Source organism: Ailuropoda melanoleuca, chromosome 12 (genome assembly GCF_002007445.2).
Source record: "Ailuropoda melanoleuca isolate Jingjing chromosome 12, ASM200744v2, whole genome shotgun sequence".
Lineage (NCBI taxonomy): Eukaryota > Metazoa > Chordata > Mammalia > Carnivora > Ursidae > Ailuropoda > Ailuropoda melanoleuca.
Window position 1 is genome coordinate 25646162 of NC_048229.1, and position 24051 is coordinate 25670212.

General features: G+C 51.6%; 1 protein-coding gene across 1 annotated transcript; it reads left to right on the plus strand.

Moving 5' to 3' along the window:
• Positions 1-16406: 16406 nt before the first annotated feature.
• ZNF835 (zinc finger protein 835) lies at positions 16407-23506 on the plus strand. Its single transcript, XM_034639502.1, is given in 5 exon segments — positions 16407-16425; positions 17276-17364; positions 19757-20363; positions 20365-20410; positions 20412-23506. Coding segments are annotated over 3 exon segments (1713 nt in total). The 5' UTR covers positions 16407-16425; positions 17276-17364; positions 19757-19803; the 3' UTR covers positions 21519-23506.
• Positions 23507-24051: the final 545 nt, after the last annotated feature.

A 24051-nucleotide genomic window follows, 5' to 3' on the forward strand; every position in this document is an offset into this window, starting at 1 on the left:
CACAAGCAGGGGGAGTGGGAGAGGAAGAAGCAGGCTCCTAGCAGAGGAGCCTGATGTGGGGCTTGATCCCAGAACGCGGGGATCACTCCCTGAGCCGAAGGCAGACGCTTAACCGCTGTGCCACCCAGATGCCCCTTGATTTTTAATTTTTTAAAAAAATTATTCATTCATTTAAGTCATCTCTACATCCACCACGAGATCAAGAGTCTCATGCTTTTCCAACTGAACCAGGCAGGCGCCCCTCAGATTCACATTTAAAAACATAAATACTGGGGTGCCTGGGTGGTGCAGTCGTTAAGCGTCTGCTTTCGGCTCAGGGCATGATCCCGGCGTTATGGGATCGAGCCCCACATCAGGCTCCTCTGCTATGAGCCTGCTTCTTCCTCTCCCACTCCCCCTGCCTGTGTTCCCTCTCTTGCTGGCTGCCTGTCTCTGTCAAATAAATAAATAAAATCTTAATAAAATAAAATAAATAAAAACATAACTGCTAGGTTGTATGCTAGAAGATGGAAAACTATCTCAATATTGAGAAATATGGGACAGCGTAAAGCAATTATGGGCCATCCATGACAAGAACACTGTGCAGAAGTGAGAAGAATAAGGAAACGATGTGTACTGATATACTGATAGACAGACAGATTTCTAATATATTCCTCAACTAGAAGTGTGGAAGCGAGTCTGGTGGAGGCAGTAATCATATATGAACACTTGGGTATGTGTCAGTGAAGGAGAGAACAGTACATACCTTTTTTTTTTTCTTAATGGAGAAGAAAATACGGTGTGTACCTTTATCTCCTCCTTTGACCTGACACCCAACGTGAACTGTCATTTGAAGATGAGAGAGGACATGTCGGAAACCAGGACGAAGGAGCACAGTTAGAAGCACTATAGTACCCGCCTGGCACCTACAGGACTTTTTGACATGAGCAGAAGGGACCCTGTCCTAATGAGGGGATAAAAATGCTTCCTAAGGGGCACCTGGGTTGCTCAGTCGTTAAGCATCTGCCTTCGGCTCAAGGCGAGCCCCACATCGGGCTCCCTGCTCAGCGGGAAGCCTGCTTCTTCCTCTCCCACTCCCCCTGCTTGTGTTCCCTCTCTCGCTGGCTGTCTCTCTGTCAAATGAATAAATGAAATCTTAAAAAAAAAATGCTTCCTAAGGTAGGAGAAGGAAGGGAATAAGGAAGGGGGTTAAACAGAAGGGGAATGAACCATGAGAGACTATGGACTCTGCGAAACAAACTGAGGGTTTCAGAGGGGAGGGGGCTGGGGGGACGGGCTAGCCCAGTGACAGGTATTAAGGAGGACACATACTGCATGGAGCACTGGGTGTTATATGCAAAGAATGAATCATGGAACACTACATCAAAAACTAAGGATGTACTGTCTGGTGACTAACATAATAAAAATGAAAAAAAAAACTGATTTCTAAGGAAATGATGGGAGGGCATTGGAAGGAAAAGGGACCTGATTAGCATGGCCAGGAGGGAGAGGGAAGAGCATGCCAGGCAGAGGGAACAGGATGGCTGGCTGGAAGATTAATGGATGGACGGACGGAGAGACGGACGGACGAAGCTGTATCAGGTTAAGCATCCTCTTCCCACGCTCCTCCCATACCAGCCACACACCTGGCTCCAGAGGAGTCTAACCCGGGAAATCCACCCCTTCCTTCCATGAAGAGGCCACACCAGCAGGAATCAGGCTGCTCTCACACTCTGGGGAGAACAAGGTCATTCCAAGGAGCCCGTGTACAACATCTTGGTCCCTGGCACCTNCGGCACCTTCCCAAGCATCATCCCTGAGAATAAGAACATCTCATCTCCCTCTGTCTGTATCTTTCTCTTCAGTCTCCCACAGAGTTTCTGGAAAGCCCGGAGGGGATGGGTGGAGCGGAGGCAGGGGGAGAACTGAAGCAGAGAGAGGTAAGTGATTTAAGTCATCAGCTCTACCCCCAACAACACCCCCGCGGTCTCTGGAGGCTCCTGGGCACCGCCTGGGGATGCTTGTTAGCAGAGCTTGGCCTGGGACACGGGAAAAACAACCTTCACGGATCTCTCAGAGGCATCAGAGGAAAAGTTTGGAGTGAGGGGATCGCTCCCCCCTCCAGAAACTGGGCTGCTTACTGTGGACCGAGACTCGGGGTGTGGGTGTGTGGGGGCCGTCCCAGCCACACCACAGATTGGTTCTGGAGCTTTCCTGAGAGTCACGTTCCCCGGGTGTGAAGTGGACAGAGCAATCCCAGCTGTCGTGGCCTAAGAAAGGGCTCACGGATGGGAAAGGAGTAGCCCCAGTGACTGGACCGGCGTGGCGCCCGCAGCGGGACCCGGGTGCTCTCCTGTGGGACACCTGCAATTTCACAGCCTGTGCACCTCAGACAAGGCCGTCCTGCGACCGCCAAGCAGTGAGGCAGTAACAGGACCCACCGGTAATCGTGCGGGGACATGGACAAAAGTGAGCATTGGCCAAAGACAAGGCCTCTCCAATCTGCAGGGCGTCCAGCCCATCCCAGCGCTCCCAAGCCTGTCCCGCTTTTAGGACCAGAAGCCCTGGGTCCCAGAAACCTGTCAGTGAGGCTGCTCAGGCCTGCTTGTGACCTGGAGACATGTGATCTTGAGACAGCACCTTGTTATCCTTTGGCCTTCAGTCTGTCCAAAGACAATGAGGGGACTGGAGTCTGTCACTGATTTTCAAAATCCCTTTCTACAGAAAGTAGGGGTTTTTGGTGGGTGTGTTGGCCCCAAAGAAACAAAGGGAAAGCTTTCTCAAAAATGATTGCATGATCTCCAGACGCCTGGGTGCCTCATTGGTTAAGAGTCTGCCTTCAGCTCAGGTCATAATCCCAGGGTCCTGGAATCGAGTCCTACATCCGGGTCCTTGCTCTCCCGGGAGTCAGCTTCTCCCTCTCCCTCTGCTGCTCCCCCTGCTTGTGCTCACTCGCTCTCTGTCGTGCGCTCTCTCCCACAAATACATAAATAATCTTTAAAAGAAAAAAAAGTTGCACGATCTCACTTGCATGTGGGTCTGAAACAGTCCAATACTTAGAAGCAGAGAGTAGAGCCCTGGCCGCAGGGGTGGGCAATGGGGAGAGGCGGTCAGACGGTTGCACTCCTACAGGGTAAATAAGTCTGGAGATCTACTGAACAGCCGGACTACACTGAATAACACTGGATCGAATCCCGGAAACCTGCAGAGACAGCTTTCAGGAGCTCCTGCCACACACACAACACGGCAACCGTGTAGCTGGACTGTCCGAGCCGTTTCAGTCCGGAAACGCACATCACTCATCCTCCTTGCACCTTAAATATACGCATTCTTACTAACAATTAAGCGAAAAAGAAGCATGAAAGAGCAACTGCACAGGTGGGAGCGTGTTATAAATTTGAGTCATCAATACTTTTAGGTTTTCTGTTTGACCGATATTCGTTTATAAATTTTGTGCCACCTCAGTCTACGTCCCACGAGTGTGAGTGTGCAATGCGCGTGCGAGAAACGGGACAAACCAAATCTGAAGTTTACGTGGGAATATAAAGGAACCATCCAAATGTAAAGCAAAGCTAATCTCGAAGCTACGGAAATGAGCAATGAGGAAATCTGCCCGAGGGACTCGCAAGGAGTGAAGATGCGGACCAACACATACACCTTTGTTTAACGTGCAGGGGAAAGGACACTGTGGAAAAATGAAGAAAGAACAGCGCTTTCAATAAATGGCTAGAGGACAATTCACAACTTAAGAGGGAAAAAAATATTTTTTCTCAGTTTCACACTGCTCCCTTTTTTTAAATGTATGAAAGTTGTTTCTCTTTTTTAAAGTAAACCAACTAAAACACTTTTCTTCCTGAAAACAAAAACATTCTCCTTGGAGAAAACCGGAAAAATACAAGCACAAAGTAAAAAGTACATTTACTTCCAACGTGCGGAGATCTCCCCCATTTGCGCTCTGGCATGTTTCCCTCAGGTCTCTTCCTTTTTCTAGGTGACGTACAGTTGACACACAATATTGTATCGCTTTCATCTGTAGGACACGGGATTCGACACTTCAGCTCTACACATCACACGGCCCTCAGCGCGGGAAGCGCGGTCGCCATCGGTCAGCGTACGCGCTGTTACATTATTAACTACATTCCCGGTGCTGTATATTTGTTTCTTGTTTTTTTGATACAACCATTCTGTCGGTTGTGAGGTGACATCGCATTGTGGTCTCAAACCTAAGTTCCCTCTAAAGGAAAAAGGTAACAACAACAACAACAGCAAAACCAACTCTTATAGGACAAGATGCGATCCATGCTCTGGGCTATGTGCAGACCTCTGACACAGTGCACTTGATAAACGTGGCTACGTCAATCCTAAGTATTCTCTCCAAAAAGGGGGGAATGAAAAGTCAAGGTATGCCATGGGAAGTTATTTGCAACACATACGTTTGAAAACAAGCTCATATCCTGGGGCTCCTGGGTAGCGCAGGCGTTAAGCATCTGCCTTCGGCTCAGGGTGTGATCCCGGCATTATGGGATCGAGCCCCACATCAGGCTCCTCCACTATGAGCCTGCTTCTTCCTCTCCCACTCCCCCTGGCTTGTTGTGTTCCCTCTCTCACTGGCTGTCTCTATCTCTGTCGAATAAATAAATAAAATCTTTAAAAAAAAAAAAAGAAAGAAAGAAAACAAGCTCATATCCTGAACACAGAAGTGACTCCTATATAATGAAGTATTAGGACTTCATCAAGATAAAAAGCTTCTGCACAGCCAAGGAAACAGTCAACAAAACTAAGAGGCAGAATGGGAGAAGATATTTGCTAATGACACTACAGATAAAGGGCTGATATCCAAGATCTATAAAGAACTCAAACTCAACACTCACAAAACAAATAACCTAATCAAAAAATGGGCAGAAGACATGAACAGACACTTCTACAAAGAAGACATCCAAATGGCCAACAGACACATGAAAAAATGCTCCACATCACTGGCATCAGGGAAATACAAGTCAAAACCACATTGAGATATCACCTCACACCAGTCAGAATGGCTCAAATTAAAGAGTCAGGAAATGACAGATGTTGGAGAGGATGTGGAGAAAGGGGATCCCTCTTACACTGTTGGTAGTTATGCAAGCTGGTACAGCCACTCTGGAAAATAGTATGGAGGTTCCTCAAGACGTTAAAAATAGAGCTACCCTATGACCCAGCAATTACACTACTGGGTATTTACCCCTAAGATACAGATGTAGTGATCTGAAGGGGCACCTGCACCCCAATGTTCATAGCAGCATTGTCCACAAGAGCCAAACTGTGGAAGGAGCCGAGATGCCCTTCAACAGACAAGTGGATAAAGAAGATGTGGTCCATACATACAATGGAACTAGAAAGGATGAATAGCCACCATTTGGGTGGAACTGGAGGGGATTATGCTGAGTGAAATAAGTCAAGCAGAGAAAGACAATTATCATACGGTTTCACTCATATGTGGAACATAAGGAACAGCACGGAGGACCACAGGGGAAGGGAGCAACTCCTACAAAAAGGAGAGGGAAAAAAATTTGAGTAGAAAACACTGGGGAAGAAATGGAAACTAGCACGTCAGAAAGGGGATTTTGAATGGACATTCGATGTATGAAAAAACCCACACATTTGTTAACGCTCAGGAAAATGCAAAAGAAAACTTAGGACACATTACCACAAACCCTCATATGCGGCAAAGATCAAAGCAGAGCTTCCGGCCATGTTTTGGAATGGAGGACGTGGGGCCGTGTTCGTTCAGCCCCGCGGGGAACGTAAATTGGTCCCGTGCAGTAACACATTCAGCAGGATCTCCGTGTCACGCAGACAGATCCCATGACAAAGCCCTCCCACTCCTAGGTGGGTTTTCAGTGGTCATGCACGGACGTGAGCACTGTGACACGCACCAGGTCTTACAGCAGAGTCAAACCAGAAACCGCACAAACGTGAGACCTTTTAACATGAGAACCCATGAAACATTCACCCCCCAAAAAGCAGTAAAAATGACCAAGTGACAGCCGCACACAGCACAATTAAATCTCACAAACGTGCTGAACAAGATATCCGAGAACAGCTAGTGTATGAATCCGTGAATCCAAAGTCCAGAAATAGGGGCGCCTGGGGGGCTCAGTCCAGAAACAGGGGCGCCTGGGGGGCTCAGTCGGTCAAGCATCTGCCTTTGCCCCAGGTCATGATCTCAGGGTCGTGGGATCCGCCCTGCCTCACCTCCACCTGCCTCTCCCCCCCACCCCCTGCCTCAGGCTCTGCTCAGCGTGCAGTCAGCTTGTCCCTCTCCCTCCGTCCTGTTCCCCCCACGCCACCCACGCTCACACCACCCCTCCCGCTCCCACAAGCTCTCCCCCCTCTCTTTTTCTCAAATAAATAAATAAAATCTTTTTTTAAGTCTTTTTAAGAAGGAGCCTGTGTATTTTCCGTGATTCGAGACTGCCATCTACCGCCCACATGGGTACGTGATGAACTCCGAGGCACTCTGCATTAGAGCAAATGAATGAGACACTTTTATAACGAGCATGTTTAGATTTGTTTGGGTTTTTGCTGTGGTTAGTAAGACTGTTTCCCCGGGGACTATAACGGTGCACACACCAGGGTCTGGGCACGGCCGTGCTCGGCTTGGGTGCGATGCCCGCAGCCCCGGTGTGGACTCAGCCGGGTGAGTGGGGCAGGCTGGACTTCTCACCCGCTCCCTGGACGCTGCCTGCCCGCGACGACACTCCCACAGCCAGGCAGCCCTGGTTGTGAGTGAGGCCTCGGAGGGTCTGCATTTGACAGCTGGGAACGCTGGGCTCAGAGGGCAAGTCTCCCTCGGTTCCGGCCCTGAACCCGCGTCTCCCACATCCGCACCCCATCCTGTCTCTGAACATTGGGGGACCAGCCATCCCAGACCTGGCTTCTTCCTCTGCCCTCTGGCTTGGGCCTTTGTGGTTTCACCAGGGTCCTACTAAGGCAAAGATGGGCAGGGAAGGGGGCTCGAGACTGCAGTTTGGTTGTTCATAGAGTAATCCCCAAACTATCCTTCAACACCCCCCACCCCACACACACCATGAAGAGATGCATCTGGGCTTTGCCGGGCTCGCACAAAATGGAACTGATAATTGCACAAGTCACAAACTTTTACACACAGCAGCTAAACAGAAATGGAAATGACAGTCATTAAGAGTGTGTTACTTTTCCAAGAAGTGAGGCAGGGGAGGTACGGGTGAGGCAGAGTGAGCAGGCTTTGGATTGGCTGGTTTGAGTCATTTCCATGGGCTCGAGGGCCTAGGGACTGCTCCGAGGTGCCCCGTACCTGCCCTGGGGGGTGAGGGCTGAGGGATGTTGGCCCACCCAGGAGAGCCCGAGGGAGCAGGGGGCGGGTGTGGGCTCTGGATTGGCTGGTGTGCATACAAAGACACACTCTGCCTGCCCTTCACTATCTCTAGGCCTGGGCTGCCTGGGAGGCACCGTGCCCAGGTGAAAAGGATCAGAAATACAGAAATACACACCTTCACAAAACTCCTCTACTCCCTGGATGTGGGCAGTCACCCTCAGCAAGACCAACGCCCCCGAATTCCAGCTGATCGAAATATTCAACGTCACTGAATAAAAAGCCACACACCGGCTCTCCTATTCCCAAACCTCTGACTCTCCTGTCACCAAACTGCAAGATTCCTTCTTCCCTGACAGAAGTAGCAAAGCAAACAGAATGTTTTAGTTTTTTTTTTTGACAAGAAATCACTTATGGTTATTTTTGCTCTTTGGACCTTTACATTCCCCAGTGACAACCCTGGTACCAGCAGAAAACCAGACCCCTAGCTCCGTTCTTTCTACCACATGCCAAGGGGCTCCCATTCCAGTGGTGGGAGAAGCAATAAACAGGTGTGGGAATAAAGGAAGTATCAGCATTGTGGTGGAAATAAGGCAGGGGAAGAGTATGAAGGGTTTTGGGGGATGGCACTCAGGGGGCTTCTCTGAGGAGGTGACCTCTGATCTGAATGGAGAAAGGATGGCACCCCATGAAGACCCAGGTGAGGAGGGGTGGAAGGAACAGCAGGCGCAAAGGTCCTGGGGTTGGTTCTTTGGAGGCACAGAGACCAGTGTGGCTGCCCCCTAGTGAGGGGGGATACAATCAGTAGGACCACAACAATCTCAGCAAGACCAAGCAGGCCAAGGGAAAATCTCAGTTTCATTCCGAGGGGACAAGGGGTCCTGGGGAGCAGGTGTGTTTAAACAGAGGAGTGGAGTGCCTTAACTGATTCACTCTTCAGTGTTTCTCCCAGCTGCCCCCAGAGATCGAATGGGACTGAAGGCTGCTGGGGGAACAGGAGGCAAGGAGAGAGGGTCTATGCCCTTCCAGGTGGGGGTGGAAACGCCTGGATGAGGTGACGCTGACGCTGGAAGTCCCCATCCAAGGACATCACATCGGCAGCCTCTAAGCCCTGCCTCACACATCTGTGCAGGGAGATTAGGGATGTAAAGAGAGCTTGGTCTGTGGGGTCTCCGGCAGCAGCGGCCCCCCTGGGAATCAGCGAGGAGGGGGCCCTGTGGAGAGGTCTGCTGGGGAGCTCACTCACAGCCTCAGCCTCTGATGCAGAGTTAGGGATCCCCGACATGAGCTACCTCAACCCAAGAAATCACGTGTCTCCTCCTCTTCTCAAAGCCTGAATTCCATTTTCTGACCAAGGCGGGCTTTCTGCGGCAGGCAGGTCCCCATGACAACGGGCCCTCCCCCTCCCCCTCTCCACACTCCGTCCTGATTTTCCGCTGCGGAGAGCTGCAGGCATGGCAACCCGTGGAGGAGGGGAGGCTGATGGGGGAAGCCTCGGCATTTAGTCTATGAACGAGTTAACATTCACAGAGCTGGACAAGACAAGGCCAGTGTTTTCACGAAGCGCTGTGCCCCCATCAGCCAGCCACAGAATACTGTCCTAGGAAACTTAATGACAAAAAAATAAAAAATAAAAATAAAGGCCCTTTGGATATCTTACACATGAGGGACGCACAGCAATATTCAGTATCTGTCTGACGCCACACGAACAGCCTACTCCTGTGGCCACATTTTCAACATTCGGTCTCTCTACATGCCTTCCCTGATGGCAGATCCTTGCGAGCTGGCTTGTCAGGGGCGGCTGTTAGAAACTTGAAGTAAGCACCGCGTGAAAGTCAAGGCAGAACAGGAAATGACAGTGGAATTGTCCTAATTCCCAGGCTGGAGAAGTTGTGCAGTGCCCAACCTGCACACACATGCCATTATTAGGTAATTGTCATTGTTTAAGATTGAAAGAAAAGCACCGTAAGGTGAGTGATGCCTCCAATACCCTGATCTTCCTGAGTCTTGACCTCCTCCTTGTCCCATAAACTACCTCAGCTGCTCCTTCCCAGGTCACCCCCTCCACCGAAGTGAGCTCCCCTCTCTATGACTTGATCCCAATAATGCCTTGACCCCACTGGTGCCTAAAATGCATCAGTCCTTCTGCTTTTCCATTGTTCCTCATTGTCCTCCCCTCACCATTGGTACAAATCCACCGCCCAACGACACAACGAATTCCTCACGCACAACCCAGGGTCCCTCTGAACCTTCTCCCTCTCCTCCTGAGAAAGTCCACCCATGCTTGAGAACTGTTCCCTAACTTCTCTGTCCTCTCATTTGAGCAGCTGAAGGTGGCTGGGCAAACCCCTTCCTCGCTGTTCTAGCTTGAATCGTGTCCACCCCCAAAAGGGTTATGCTGAAACCCTAACTCCCAGTCCCAGTGTAGGCAACCTTATTAAGAGGCAGGGTCTTAGCAAATTATCAAATTAATTAAGCTGAGAACATTAGGGTGGGCTTTGAACACTAATGGGGTCCTTACAAAAAAGGAGAAATTTGGACACAGACGCGCACAGGGAGAAGGCTGCAGGAAGACGAGTCACACTGCCACAAGCCTGGAGCACCGGAAGCTAGAAAACAGGCCGCCCGAGCACCTGCAGAGGGAGCACAGCCGGCCCACACCGTGGTCTCACACTCCGGCTCTGGCCTCCCGAACTGTGGGACAACACATTTCTGTCATGTAAGCCACTCAGTTTGTGAGACCTTGGGTCATAGTCCTAAAACAAAGTTTTAAAAATGCATATGTCCCTGAGCCGCCTCCTCTCCTTCTCTGCTCTCCCCTGTTTCTATCTTTAAAGCGAAATGTTAAAAAAAAAAAAAAAAAACAGCCTTGACCTTTTTGAAAAAGTGAAATTAAAATAAATGAACATTTTCTTAAAGATTTTATGTACTTATTTGAGAGAGAGTGAGCGTGAGTGAGGGGAGGGACAGAGGGACAGGGAGAAGCAGACTCCCAGCTGAGCAGGGAGCCCGATGTCAGACTGGATCCCAGGACTCTGGGATCATAACCTGAGCTGAAGACAGATGCCTAACTGACTGAGCCTCCCAGGCGCCCCTGATGTGACGCATTTTAACGGGAGACCGGGGGGGGGGGGGGGGGGGAAGGGAAGGCCCCGCATCCTACAGGAGGCATGTCCAGGGCCTGTGGATTCGTTTTACTGTCTCCTATAGTTTCAGATTCTTTACTTATATGTACCGTAAGAAGAAGAAAAGAAAATTCACGGAATGTTTTGAAGAAGCACATTGATAAAAAAATCTTAGGAAAGATTTGGAATGAAGAAGGCTGTTTCCTCATCTCAATGAAGGCTTGTAGACTGTCTATAAATAAATACATGTCATTTATAGTTCAAGAAAACTGGAAAAAATCCAATTTTTAAAAAGTAAAAGTTTTCTAGACAACTAGAATTGGTTGACAACTCTAGGAACACCGTTTCTTACCGTGGTCTTAAGCAAACTGTAGGACCTAATGAGAAGTCGTCCAGAAGCCTCACCTTACACGGTTATTAATGTCTTCCCCCCTAAATATTTCTTGTTTTTCAGAACACTGCATTCTCAAAGTCATAGCTGTTCCAGTCCTCCCCCACGAAGCTCAGACTCCCCCATTTAACTACCTTCTGGAAACTTCCAGTTGATGCCTAAAAGAGAAATCGAGCAGAGCATACCCACTGAAGAGATCCTAAGGAGATCCGCCCTACCTGCTTCTCCCACAGTTTCCGGCATCTCAGTTAACAGCAACTTGGTGTTTTGCTCCTCAGTGTTGAAAACTTTGGTGTCATGCTTGCCACCGTTTTGGACGTATAAATTATAAGCCAATCCTGTTGGCTTTTCTCCCCCAAAATAGTGGAAATCAGAACACCTCTCAACTATCTTCTTCACTGTCGTCCTTGTCTAAGCCGCCATCATCCACATGTGGGCTACTGTTCCTTCCCCCGTGCTTGTCACCTGCTACCACCCTTCCTCTCACACCTTTACCATCATCTCAACAAAGTCATGCTATTAAAATGTCAATCACATCATGGCTACTCTTCTTAAAATCATCCACTGGCTGCACATCACACTCGGAGTGAAAGCCAAGATTTTAGAGTGATCTGGGAAGCCGTGCATGGCCCTGGCCCCATTGTATCTCCTACAATACACGTCGTCCACTCCACTTGAAGCACGCTGTGGTCTCCATGCCAATACTCCAAGGACTGGACATTCCCAGCTCAGCTCTTTTGGCCCTGCTCTACCTTCTCTCCAAAATATTTTTCTCCTTCACCACCTTTTATCTTTGCCTAATTAGCAAGTGCTCAGTGTGGCATTCTCTGAAGAAAGTATTTATAACCAAAATATCCATCCAAAGTCAGCCCCTCCTACCTCTGGGCTCCATTTGCTTTCATGGCATTTATCAATTCCTAGCATACAAGGTAATTAACTTATTCACTGGGTAAGAGTCTGTCTTCTTCCAACAGAATCGAAGACGGGGGGGGGGGGTAGACATTTTTATTTTGTTAGCGGTTGTATCCCCAGTGACTAGAACAGTTTCTGGCACAGAGTAGAGACTAAAAATATAGAAGATAGATAGAGAGATAGATGAAAGATGGATAGATAGATAGATAGATAGATAGATGGATGAGTGGATGGGTGGGTGGATGGGTGAGTGGGTGGATGGATAGGTAGGTAGGTAGATAGATAGATAGATGATAACTTGTTGAATGAATGAATCACCTCTATAATTCTCACTATAGCCTTATGAAGGAAGTACATTTTTTTTGTCTCCACTTCACCAATGAAGAAATTGAGCCTTAATGCATCAGTGGTTTTTAAACATTAAATATTGTATTCCTGGGGCCAAAACTGACCTGGTGAATCTGCTTAGGCTCCATCACCACCATCATCACCCTTGTGGTTCTTATGTGGCACTCATCCTGGATCAGACACTGCTGTGGGTACTTGAAACTGCACCACACTCGTAAGAGACCACTCGCAGTATCACCCCGTTTTACACGTAGGAAAAACTTAAGGCACAAGAGCTGACAAAGCTCCAGCAGAGTCACACAGCTGTTTCAGCTTCGCCAGGGGCCAAGTTACAAAAGTCTAGCTCCTCTATGGGCACTTTCAACCGCAGTGTTTTTCAGCTGTCTCTAAAGGGGGCGGTCTATACTAGGGGTGGTGTAATCAATCCCATTTATCCTGACCAGCATATTTTTAATGAGATAAAATAGGATAGACTGGAATATAATTTTTAAAGACAACAGTGTGAACTGCTACGGAGGATTTCATCCCTGGGGACCCCACCCTTCCCTCCCCATGAGCGGGCAGGCACAGGGGGGTGAAATTCCTGGCCCCAGCATGGGGGGGGGGTGGCACTCAGCAGAAGCCGGTGAGGTCAAGGCTGGGACATGGGCCTATGTGGAGCCAGCAGCAAGCGACCTTGCGGCTTTCTGATCCCCTGTCACACCAGTGCTGCTAGGGGCAAAGACAAGGTCGCCCAGGGTGCGCAGAGCCAGTGACACTCCTGGACTGCCATGGGGCACCTTTGTATCCCCGACCCTCCTGCCCACCCAGCCAGGCCCTGGAGAGATGAGGGGGAAGCAACATGCCACACTCCTTTTTGCCTGAACAAAATTTCATGCCCTGTGCTCCCAGCAGCCTGTGTGCAAGGAGCTTTCCTGGGGTGAGGGGCCTAAAACTGCATTTCCTGGGGGTAAGGGACTGAGGACCCCAACCTGGTCTCCCGCTGGCTCTCAGGCTCCTCACTGGAATCTTATTTCTCCTATTTTTTAAGGGAAAGGCTTTGTTTGAGCAGGTTTTATCCTTCTTTCTGTGAGGCCACTGCGCCCCCACGTGGTCAGCGCGGTAGTCTGAGAACAGAGGACGGGTATCTTACTGCCGGTCCTTGCGGGTAACTGCAGAACGTAATTACACGTCCCGCAGTTCACATCTGGCCTCTTTCCTTCCTCTCTTTTTGGAAGTAAGACTTAGGGGTGATTTCTATAATTCCGCTTAGAACTAACATTTATCTCCGTCCCCTCTCTGCACACCCTGTCCTTCCCAGTTCCCCTTGAGGCTCATGGGATGCTCAGGGTCACCTGCCGGCTTGGCCAGGCTCCAGCCCCTGCGAGGGATTCAGATGCTAATTCTGTGCAGGTGTCCGGTAGAGGTGGACAACCCCTGTAATCTGCCCCCCCCCACCGTGTGTGTCTGCCTTTGTAATCAAGCATCCCTTTCTTACAAGGACACCCGTCATGTTAGATTAAGGCCCCACCCTAAGGACCTCATATTAACTTGATTACCTCTGTTAAGGATAAAGACCCCAACTAAGGTCACATTCTGGGATACTGGGGGTTTGGACTCCCAGGCATCTTTCTTTTCTTGGGGGGGTGGGGCACAATTCAGCCCATAACAGTTACATATCTTTCTAAAGAAAAGAGCTTTAGGGGCGCCTGGGTAACACAGTGGTTAAGCGTCTGCCTTCGGCTCAGGGCGTGATCTCGGCGTTGTGAGATCGAGCCCCACATCAGGCTCTTGGANAATTGTCCATTCTTTGAAGAAAATGTCCCCTCTCAAGATTTCAGCAAGGGTGGACAAGGGTTCTTAAACCCTTATGCGGGAAGCTAATATACCACTCAGGTGAAACTGTCACTATCTTCCATCAGAGAAAAAAAAATAACATCCCTCTTGGCATAAATTCAGACCATTTCCGCTCTTCTTTGGTAAAATCACACCTGCCATTGTTTTCTATAAAAAATGAGTTGAACTTTAATTACGAACTTTAATTAGGGACTTCTGCTTCCGGCCAAAATGGAGTAATAAGGACCATATTTCCTCTCTCTAAAACAACTATAAAAGGGGCAAAACACAGTGGTTTTTATGACAACGGACATCAGGCTACGAAGGATGGTGATTACTGGCATGTGAGGGAAATGAATGAGGTGAACCCTACGATTGCCCCAACTTACTGTCCTCAGAGTTTCCAGGTCATGGTGCAGGGGAGGAACCAGACAGAGCCTTGTTGCCCCCTGAGTTGAAGAGATGGAGCTGTGTGTCCATCAAGACCGCGGGGCCAGGATTTATGGGAAAGAGTATTCAGTAGGATAGAGCAGCAGAGAAAGAGAAGTCGGGAGATCCATGGAGGGCCCCCTCTGAGCACTTAGCAGAGCCATGGTCTGAGGCTCAGGAAAGGACCACCCAGAAGGATTGGAGTAAACAGTACCCAGCACCCACACTAGGCGGGGACACATGTTAACATACTTGCAGACTCTTCCAGCTTTAAAAGAAGGAAAAAAACCAAAACAGTGACTCCCAACTACCCTCAGGAAATGTTCTTAGTATGGTCCACAAGAAACTGAATTACCTTCATCTTCAGCCTCATGTCCTGGCTCTGCCTTTGTCCCAGTCAGCTGTGGCCACTAAGCTACTGTGTAACAAACAGCCCCTCCATGCAGGGGCTTGCTCCTGGATTACTCCTATTAAAGCCCTGAACCACCATCTAGGAATTTCTCCTGTTCTGTGCCCACAATGCTGTGAGGAAGCCCAAGTTAGCCACATGGAGATGTCCATGTCCAGCACATGGACAGGTACCCAGGCCCCTGATGGTTGGCCCTAAATGAACCAGCCCCACCATCTCCAGCTGTTCAGGCCACCTCAGATGACGTCCCATCATGGAGTAGAGGGGAAGCCTCCCTGCTGTGCCCTGCCTGACTTTCTAAACCACAGAAAAATGAAATGAGCATAGGAGAATGTTTTTCTTCACGCTATACATGAGTAAAAAGGTTCTTTCCTGTATTTAAATAATTCCTGCCAGCTCTTTAGTGGTTAAAGGAAAAAAAATGCTGCAGACTTCTGAGCTCTCAACATGGTTTATAAGGAATATGTAAGAGGTATTTTTTAAATCTTCATATATAAAATGAAACCAGGAAAAAAAAAAAGCCCTCAGTGGCTTAAAACCACAATCCTTTATTCTTGAGCCCACGGGTGGGTGCATTAACCTTGGAGGCTCTGCTCCATGAGTCGTAGGCAGGAAAGGACTCTGGGTGTGTTCCTACCATGGCAAGGCCAGAAGCTTCTAGAAGGATAAGGGAAAACACAATGCCTCTTGAGGTCTACACATAAGATGAAAATCTGAAGTGTAAAGAAAGTGTGTGTGATGGTCTAACGGGCAGCCTTGGAGGTCTGTAAAATAATGTGATATCTCACAATCAATGGCATGTTGATTTGGGTGAAATACGTTTGTCTTCCCATTCTGTGTTCACCCGTTTCTTTGCTTTCCCAGTTACCTGACAGCCATGTTAACAATTTCTGAATGCTAACAGAATTTCTTGAAAATACTGGCTGGCCAAGAGGACACACAGATGCACAGGTTCGCTCCTATTACCGTTGGCCCACATCGATGCCTGTGTCACCTTCTCTGCTTTGGAAGGAAACTGGATCAAATTTCTGAGACAAATGCTTTCCAAGGGCGAGCCCCTGCCCTCGCTGTGCCGTTTGCCCTGGGTTAAGTGACCAAGCGTCTCTGATCCTCACTCGGTTTTCCCGCTAAACCTGTGGACTTCCCCACCCCTGAGGAGGAAGACTCCCGCCCCCATACTCCTGGCCCCGCCCCCCACCTGAACCCCAGGCCGGCCCCAGCAGCTCCCTCAGCGCACAGGGCAGGGAGCTTCCGGGCCCCCTGGCGCGGCGCCTTCTGGGAGTTGTAGTTCTCGGGAGCGCCGCGCGGGTCCCCGTTGTCCCGCCGCGCGGGCCCGCGTTGTTCCGCCGCGCGGGCCCCCGTTGTCCCGCCGCGCATGCGCAGTCCGCACCGGCCTTCGGCTCAGGCCCACCCGGGTGGTCGCGGCCGTGACCTGTGTAGCCGTCTTGTCCGAGCCACCGCGGGACCAGGAGCCACTGGAATCCGCGCCGGCCGGGTCGGGCCGGAGACCGAGGAGAACCTGACCCGAACCCACCGAGCTCGGGGGTAACGGCCCCCGGCTTTGGGAGCTGGTGCTGAGAGGCCAGGGCTCTGGTGTGTGATGTGCGCGTGCGTGAGTGGGTGTGCGCGCGGGTGTACGTGTCGGTGTGTCGCTGTACGTTCGTGACTCCAGCGCGGTGTGCATGTGAGTCCCGTCCCTCCTGTCTCCGTGCGTGTGCACGTGCATCACCCTAGAACTTTGTGCCCGTGCAGCTATGCCTGGGACGCTGCGTGTGAGTCCGTGTGTCACCGTGTTTGCACCTGCGTGCCCGTGCAGGTGTGAGCCACGCATGAGTCCGCCCCTGTGTGTTTGCGTGAGAGTGACCGCCTCCGTTTGTGCCCTAGCAGGTGTGTAACTGGGTGCAACTCGGCATGTGAGTCCGCCCCCCCACGTCACTGTGTGTTTACACGTGACTGATCTGCCGGCAGGTGCCCGTAAGGGGGGAGCAGTGTGCACAATCGAGCAGGTGTCTGCACTTGGAGACCCGCGCATGTGTGCCCATGTGTGGAACCTGTGACCATATGTGCCTGAGTGTGCTGCTGTCCACGGTGTGTTTCAATGGGCGTGTCTGCCAGCCAGAGTGTGCCTGCGTCCTGTGTGCCCCAACAGGACTGCAAGTGGAGCTCTGTCCAGGGGTCACAGGGTGTGTAGGAGATGCTGTGCAAGCCTGGGGTCCCCGTGCTTCTGAACACGGGCCACACCCTGCACGTGTGTGACGTTCTGCCTACCACGTGTGACTGCGTGTGTCTGGGTGTGTCACTGTGGGTGGTGTCCCAGTGCACGGCCTGTGTGCAGCAGGGCGGCATATGGGATTGTGTGTGACTGTGTGTGTGTCTGCCTATGAGTGTGTCTGCGTCTCCCCTCTGGTTACCTGTTTGCATGCCCATGCCAGGATTACCCCGCCCTGAACCCACATACCACCCCCCACGCACCCAGAGGAAACACCCTCTGTCCCAGCATCTTCCTTCACAGCTCCCGTTTCTTTCTCTCACAGATGCTGACCGGACCCACTGGTGCACGGCAGCCAGAGCAGGGGACACAAGCTGAGTGACGTGGACAGGACCCAAAGCTCCCAAGACTGAGGTGGGTACCCCTGCCCTCTCTGGGGACACACCTGGGCCTGACTCTGGCCTGAGGGCTGCCTGTGGAGATGGCACCAGAACTGGGCAGGCCAGCCTGCCTCCCACCAGCAACGATCTCACCACAAGACCCTGCTTGCTCTGACCCTCATCCTCTCCATACCTAATCTCCCCTGCCAACTGCCCTGGTTGTTCTGCCCCACCCTTCCCCTGCTGCCCAGCACCTTTGCTTTTCCTCTGTCACCCCAGCCATGGTCCTGCTCGGGACCTTTGTCCCTGCTGCACTCATGGCCCAGAACGCTCACTCCTTCACTTCTGGGTCTACACTCAGAAGTCTTCTCCCTGAGGCCTGGGCTCAGGGGAAGAACAGTCCAGGCAAACGTAACAGCAGTGCAAAGGCCCTGAGTCAGGAGCATGCCTGCAATGTTTATGGAACAGGGGAGGCCCATGGTAGGAGCAGTAGGAGTCCAAAATGGGCAAGGGCATTGTGGAGGAGCAGCTCTGGAGCCAGGGGGCCCAGGTGTGGGCCCTCGCATTGCCACGTCTGGGAGCTTTACTGAGGAATAGTGAGCTAACACGTGACAAGAGCTTACAGGATGCCAGGCATGTAGCTCTGTGTTCAACGGGTGCTGGTTATCACCACTGTAACATACACCCAAGTGGCTTCAGAGTGGCCAGCCCCTCTCAGACATTCCTGTGCCCACGAATCACGGGGGCTGTTAACAAGCAGATTCCAAGTCGCCAGGTCTGCAGAGGGGCCCAAGCTCTGCCTCCGTCACAGGGAATGCTGCCGGGCCCGGTCCAGGGCGGAGCAGTGAACCTTTCCCACGTGTTCATAGTCCCTAAAAAGTAGATGGGGCAGTTTGCCTGTTTTTAACCTAAAAAGCATCGTACCTCATAAATTCTTCGCATCTTATTTTGTTTGCCAACGCTGTGCATCTGAGGTTCTGAGCTGGCATGGCAACTGACGGGCATTCGTGTCTATGCTGTGAGATACTCCACTGTGTGAATATGCCCTGGTCATTGGACTGTTCCCTTGTGCGTGGACAGCTGCATTGTTTTCTAGTGTGTGGCTGTTACAAACAACCTTGGACAGGCCTCCAGGTACACGTGTGCAGTTTCTCTTGCTCCCATTCCATAAAATGGAATTATTGGGCAACAGGGGATGTGTGTTTTAACTTTCCTCGAAAACGCCAGTGGTTTGCCCAGTGCCTGCTCCCACCAGCATGTATTATGCATGGAGTTTGGGAGCTCCCTGTTCCTCTGTATGATTTTTCTCCAGCAGAGAAAACTCTCAGCTCCGACCGACATGACCAAGTACTACAGACTTGGTGTCTTCGACAACAACAACAGATCCAGTCCTCACAGCTCTGGCTGCTGTAAGTTCAGGATGAGGGCATCAGCATGGTTGGGGTTCGTGGGAGAACCCTCTTCCTGGCTTGGAGATGGTCTCCTCCTCACTGTGTCCTCACATGGTGGAGAGAGGGAGCTCTGGTCTCTCTTCCTCTTATGAGGACACCAGTCCCATCATGGGGGGCCTCATTATCTCCCAAAGGCCCCACCTGCAGACACCTCACTTCAGGCTCTGATCTATGAACTTGGGGGCGGGGGGGGACACATTCTAGCCTGTAGCACCAGGTTGCAAAGCTATATGTAAGAGCTGTCAGGGGTGCCTGGGTGGCTCAGTGGGTTAAGTGTCTGCCTTTGCCTCAGGTCATGATCCCAGGGTGCTGGGATCCAGCACTACGTTGGGTTCCTTGCTCAGCTGGGAGCCTGCTTCTCCCTCTCCTCCCTGCTCATGCTCTCTCTCACTATCTCTCTCACTATCTCTCTAATAAAAAAAATAAAATCTTGGGGCGCCTGGGTGGCACAGCAGTTAAGCGTCTGCCTTAGGCTCAGGGCGTGATCCTGGCGTTATGGGATCGAGCCCCACATCAGGCTCCTCAGCTATGAGCCTGCTTCTTCCTCTCCCACTCCCCCTGCTTGTGTTCCCTCTCTCTCTGGCTGTCTCTATCTCTGTCGAATAAATAAATAAAATCTTTAAAAAAATAAAATAAAATATTTTTTAAAAAAAGCTGTCAGAGTCCTGTGTTTGCAAAGATGTTTTAAAAATGTTTTCAGTTCGTCAAGTCAGTGATTCTCAATCAGGGATCATTTTGTCCCCCAGGGGACACTTGGAAATGTCGAGAGACACTTTTGGTGGTCACACGGTAGGGGGTGCTACCTGTAATCCATGGGTGGACGCCCAGGGGTGCTGCCAACATCCTACAGTGCACAGGACGGCCCGCAACAAAGAATGACCCGGCCCCAGCTGTCAGGAGTGCAGAGGCTGAGACCCTGCACGGAGTCTTCCAGCCCAGGACAAACGACCAACCTGTTTGGCTTTTCTCTTTCAGATCCAGTCATGAAGATGTGAAAACTGGCAGCGGCTCAGGAAGCGGGGATGGAAGGACTCTTGCCCGAGGCCGCCCCCCAGGGCTCCGAGGCGGGAGGAACCTGGAAACAAGAGGGTCAGGTCAGAGACCGGCAGGCAAACCAGGAAAGCTGTTTGAAGCAGGAGGTCGTGGCCCACGGGGAAGAGCCCGCCGGGGACGGTGCGCGGGCACAGGATGAACTCGGTGGAATCCCGGGAACCGGATCGGGCCCTTCCCGCACCCAGACCGACAGCGGGCCCCAGAGGCGCGGTGCGCCGAGAAAGAACCGGAAGCAGAAGGCGGCAGACTCCGGCGAGGAGCGAGGGGGCGGCCCCAGGAAGCCGTGGAAGTGTGGGGACTGCGGCAAGGCCTTCAGCTACTGCTCGGCGTTCACCCTGCACCAAAGAACCCACACCGGGGAGAAGCCGTTCGCGTGCGCCGAGTGCGGCAAGGCCTTCAGCCAGAGCGTGCACCTCACGCTGCACCGGCGCACGCACACGGGCGAGCGGCCCTACGCGTGCCCCGAGTGCGGCAAGGCCTTCAGCCAGGGCTCCTACCTGGCGTCGCACTGGCGCACGCACACGGGCGAGCCCGCACCGCTGCGCCGACTGCGGCAAGGCCTTCGCGCGCCCCACGCAACCTGGCGCAGCACCGGCGCGTGCACACGGGCGAGCGGCCGTACACGTGCGGCCAGTGCGCCAAGGCCTTCCGCAACCGCTCATCCTTGCTGGAGCACCAGCGCATCCACACGGGCGAGAAGCCGTATGCGTGCGCGCAGTGCGACAAGGCCTTCCGCTTCTCCTCGGCGCTCATCCGCCACCAGCGCACCCACACGGCCGAGCGGCCGTACGCGTGCGGCCAGTGCGCCAAGGCCTTCACGCAGATCGCGCACCTGACGCAGCACCGGCGCGTGCACACGGGCGAGAAGCCCTATACGTGCCCCGAGTGCGGCGCGCCCTTCAGCCAGAGCGCCTCGCTCGCCGAGCACCGGCGCATCCACACAGGCGAGAAGCCGTACGCGTGCGCGCAGTGCGGGAAGGCCTTCACGCAGGTGTCGCACCTGAGCCAGCACCAGCGCGTGCACACGGGCGAGCGGCCGTACGCATGCCAGGACTGCGGCCGCGCCTTCAGCAACCGCTCCCACCTCGTGCAGCACCACCTCGTGCACACGGGCGCCAAGCCCTACAAGTGCCTGGAGTGCGGCGTGGCCTTCAGCCACGTGTCCTCCCTCATCGAGCACCAGAAGATCCACACGGGCGAGAAGCCCTACCGGTGCGGGGAGTGCGGCAAGGCCTTCAGCCAGGGCTCGTCGCTCACGCTGCACCAGCGGACGCACACGGGCGAGCGGCCCTACGCGTGCCACGAGTGCGGCAAGGCCTTCAGCAACCGCTCCTACCTGATCCAGCACCACATCGTGCACACCGGCGAGAAGCCCTTCGAGTGCAGCGGCTGCGGCAAGGCCTTCAGCTTCTCCTCCGCGCTCATCCGCCACCAGCGAACGCACGCCGACAAGAAGCCCTACTCGTGCGCCCGGTGCGGCGACACGTTCGCGCAGCTGCCGCACCTGACGCAACACCTGAGCTCGCACCGGGAGGGGAGGCCGGTGGGCAGCAGCGAGCCCGCGGGAGAGAGCGGACGCGTAACGGCGTCTCCCCCCAGCCGCACGGCGCCGAGCGCTTCCTCGCCTCACTTCCGGCCTCGCGGCGCTGAGGGGCGATCCCCGTCCTCCCCGCGCTGCGCGTGAGAAACCCGGGGCTCGGAGGAGCTCAGTGACTTGCCCAGGGTCACACGGAGAGGAGGTGCCAGCGCCGGGACTGGACCGCAGGGCGGCCAGACTGCTCCCCCCACCACACGCCGCCGCTGCCGCCTGGTTCAGAAGGATAAATGTGACCACAACAGTAGACCCGAAGAAGTGTCTGTGCGTCTCTAGCTAGTCTTTTAATGGTTGGAGGTTTTATGACCGAGTAGGCATTTGTTCAATAAATTTAATTGGATAAAAGGTTCAGCTCCTTTGGTGACGTGGGCATATTAACGAAGGGAGCAGGGTCTGAAGGGGAAGTGTGGATTCTTAGGACTGAAACAGTGCTTCCCAAGTTAGAATGAGCCAGAGAAATACAGAAAGGGACGAGTTCTAGAAGAGACTTGCCTCTCTCCTGACAGACCTGCAGAGGGCGATTTTTAGAGTGGACCCCAGCCTTTTTCAGTGCGAGGACACACTTTCCCCTCCTCCAGCTTTCTCCCCCCACCCCCAACTCAAAATCCTGCCTTTAATGATTGTGCCAGGTAGCTGTCCCCGTGTAACAGTCATCCAGAGTGCAGGTGTCCGTTTACTATTTCCCACGGTGGGTGTTTCTCTTGGTGTGGACCCAGCTCAGTTGATCTTGGCTAGACTCAGTTATGCATCTGTGGTCAGCTGAGGGTTGGATGGGGGCTGGCTGGCCCAGGACCGCCCAGCTGGGCCAACTTCGCCGTCTTCCTCAAGACTCACGTCTAACCTGGGTATGCGCTCACAGCAGTAGCCAGAATTTGGGACACAGGGCACACACAAGCAGTTTCATGCCTCTGATTATGTCAAATTTGCTTCTACACATATGGGCCAAAGCAAGCATCACAGCCAAGCCTGGGGGCAGTGTAGGAAGGGCCTTCCCAATGGTGTGGTGAGACAGAAGAGGGTAGTCACCTACTATCCCAGTGAGGTCATTTATAGTCCTACAGCATGATCTCTACAAAATTACGTTATGGGTAACACATTTCTTGGGTCCACAATTAGCAAATTAAAAAAAAAAATCCTACCCCTATCCTCCTCTATCCCCTCTACCCATCAAGTCCCTCTCCGGAGAAGCAACCATTCTTGAGTTTCCTTGTATCTTTCCAGCACGTTCTATGCATATAGAAGCAAATATTTATGTGGAAATTTGTTTACATGTATAAACATGCTAAAAAGATGAACAGCATACCTTTTCTATACAATTGCATATGGCACACAGTTTCCCCACCTTTTACTGTTTTATATTTGGAAGCACCTTGTACCATTAGACAAGAGAACAGATTAGTTATCATTTCACAAAGTTTGGGCATCAGATTTCGTGGGTATGGAATCACAATTGTTTTGATCTCACTGTGATGTATTCAGCTCCAGAAAAGAAAAAATCATGGAAAAATATTTTTCAGTTAGGAATGCCTTTTTTCCAAGGTAGACCAACAAACTGTCCTGTGTCTTGGGACAAAGTAAACCCTCTTCTGGGGCACCTGGGTGGCGCAGTCGTGAAGCGTCTGCCTTCGGCTCAGGGCGTGATCCCGGCGTTCTGGGATCGAGCCCCACATCAGGCTCCTCTGCTGGGAGCCTGCTTTCCTCTCCCACTCCCCCTGCTTGTGTTCCCTCTCTCGCTGGCTGTCTCCTTCTGTCAAATAAATAAATAAAATCTTAAAAAAAAAAAAAAAAAGTAAACCCCCTTCTGCATAAAAACGAACCCCCCACAATAAAAAATTTTTGTGAGATTTTTCAATTATACAAAAAAGTATAAAGTAAAATAAATGCCCATATGCCCATCCAATTTGAACGCCTTAAAAAATACTATTTTGATAGAACAGGAACACAATACCTAAAAATGATTTCATAACAAAATGTACCATATTTTATGATACATATTTGCTTTTAAAATAGGTCATGAGGGGCGCCTGGGTGGCACAGCGGTTGAGCGTCTGCCTTCGGCTCAGGGCGTGATCCTGGCGTTGCGGGATCGAGCCCCACATCAGGCTTCTCTGCTATGGGCCTGCTTCTTCCTCTCCCACTCCCCCTGCTTGTGTTCCCTCTCTCGCTGGCTGTCTCTCTGTCAAATAAGTAAATAAAATCTTTAAAAAAAAAAAAATAGGTCATGAAAATATGTATTTTTTTTCTGGTCTATTTTAAAGTAAATTGCAGACGTGGTATCACTTTACTGCTAAATACCTTCATTTGCATATCTAAAAAGATTATCTTCTATACAACCACAATACTGGTCACACCCAGTGAAACATTTATTTCTTGATAATCCAGTGTCTGTTCCATATTCGGATTTCCTTAGCCCCTGAAAAAGTTTGAAAAAGGGATGTAATCTGTCAGAAAATGTCAAGCCTTGAAAATAAACATAAATGATCTTTAATGTGTATAAGGAGGAGGGAAGCTAAGACAGCAACAAAGACACATAAACACAAACACATCTGTCTCCCTGCCCACCAGCTTCCTTGGCTCTTAGTCCTACCAAGGAAGCTGGTGAAGGGCCAAGGAGGACAGGATG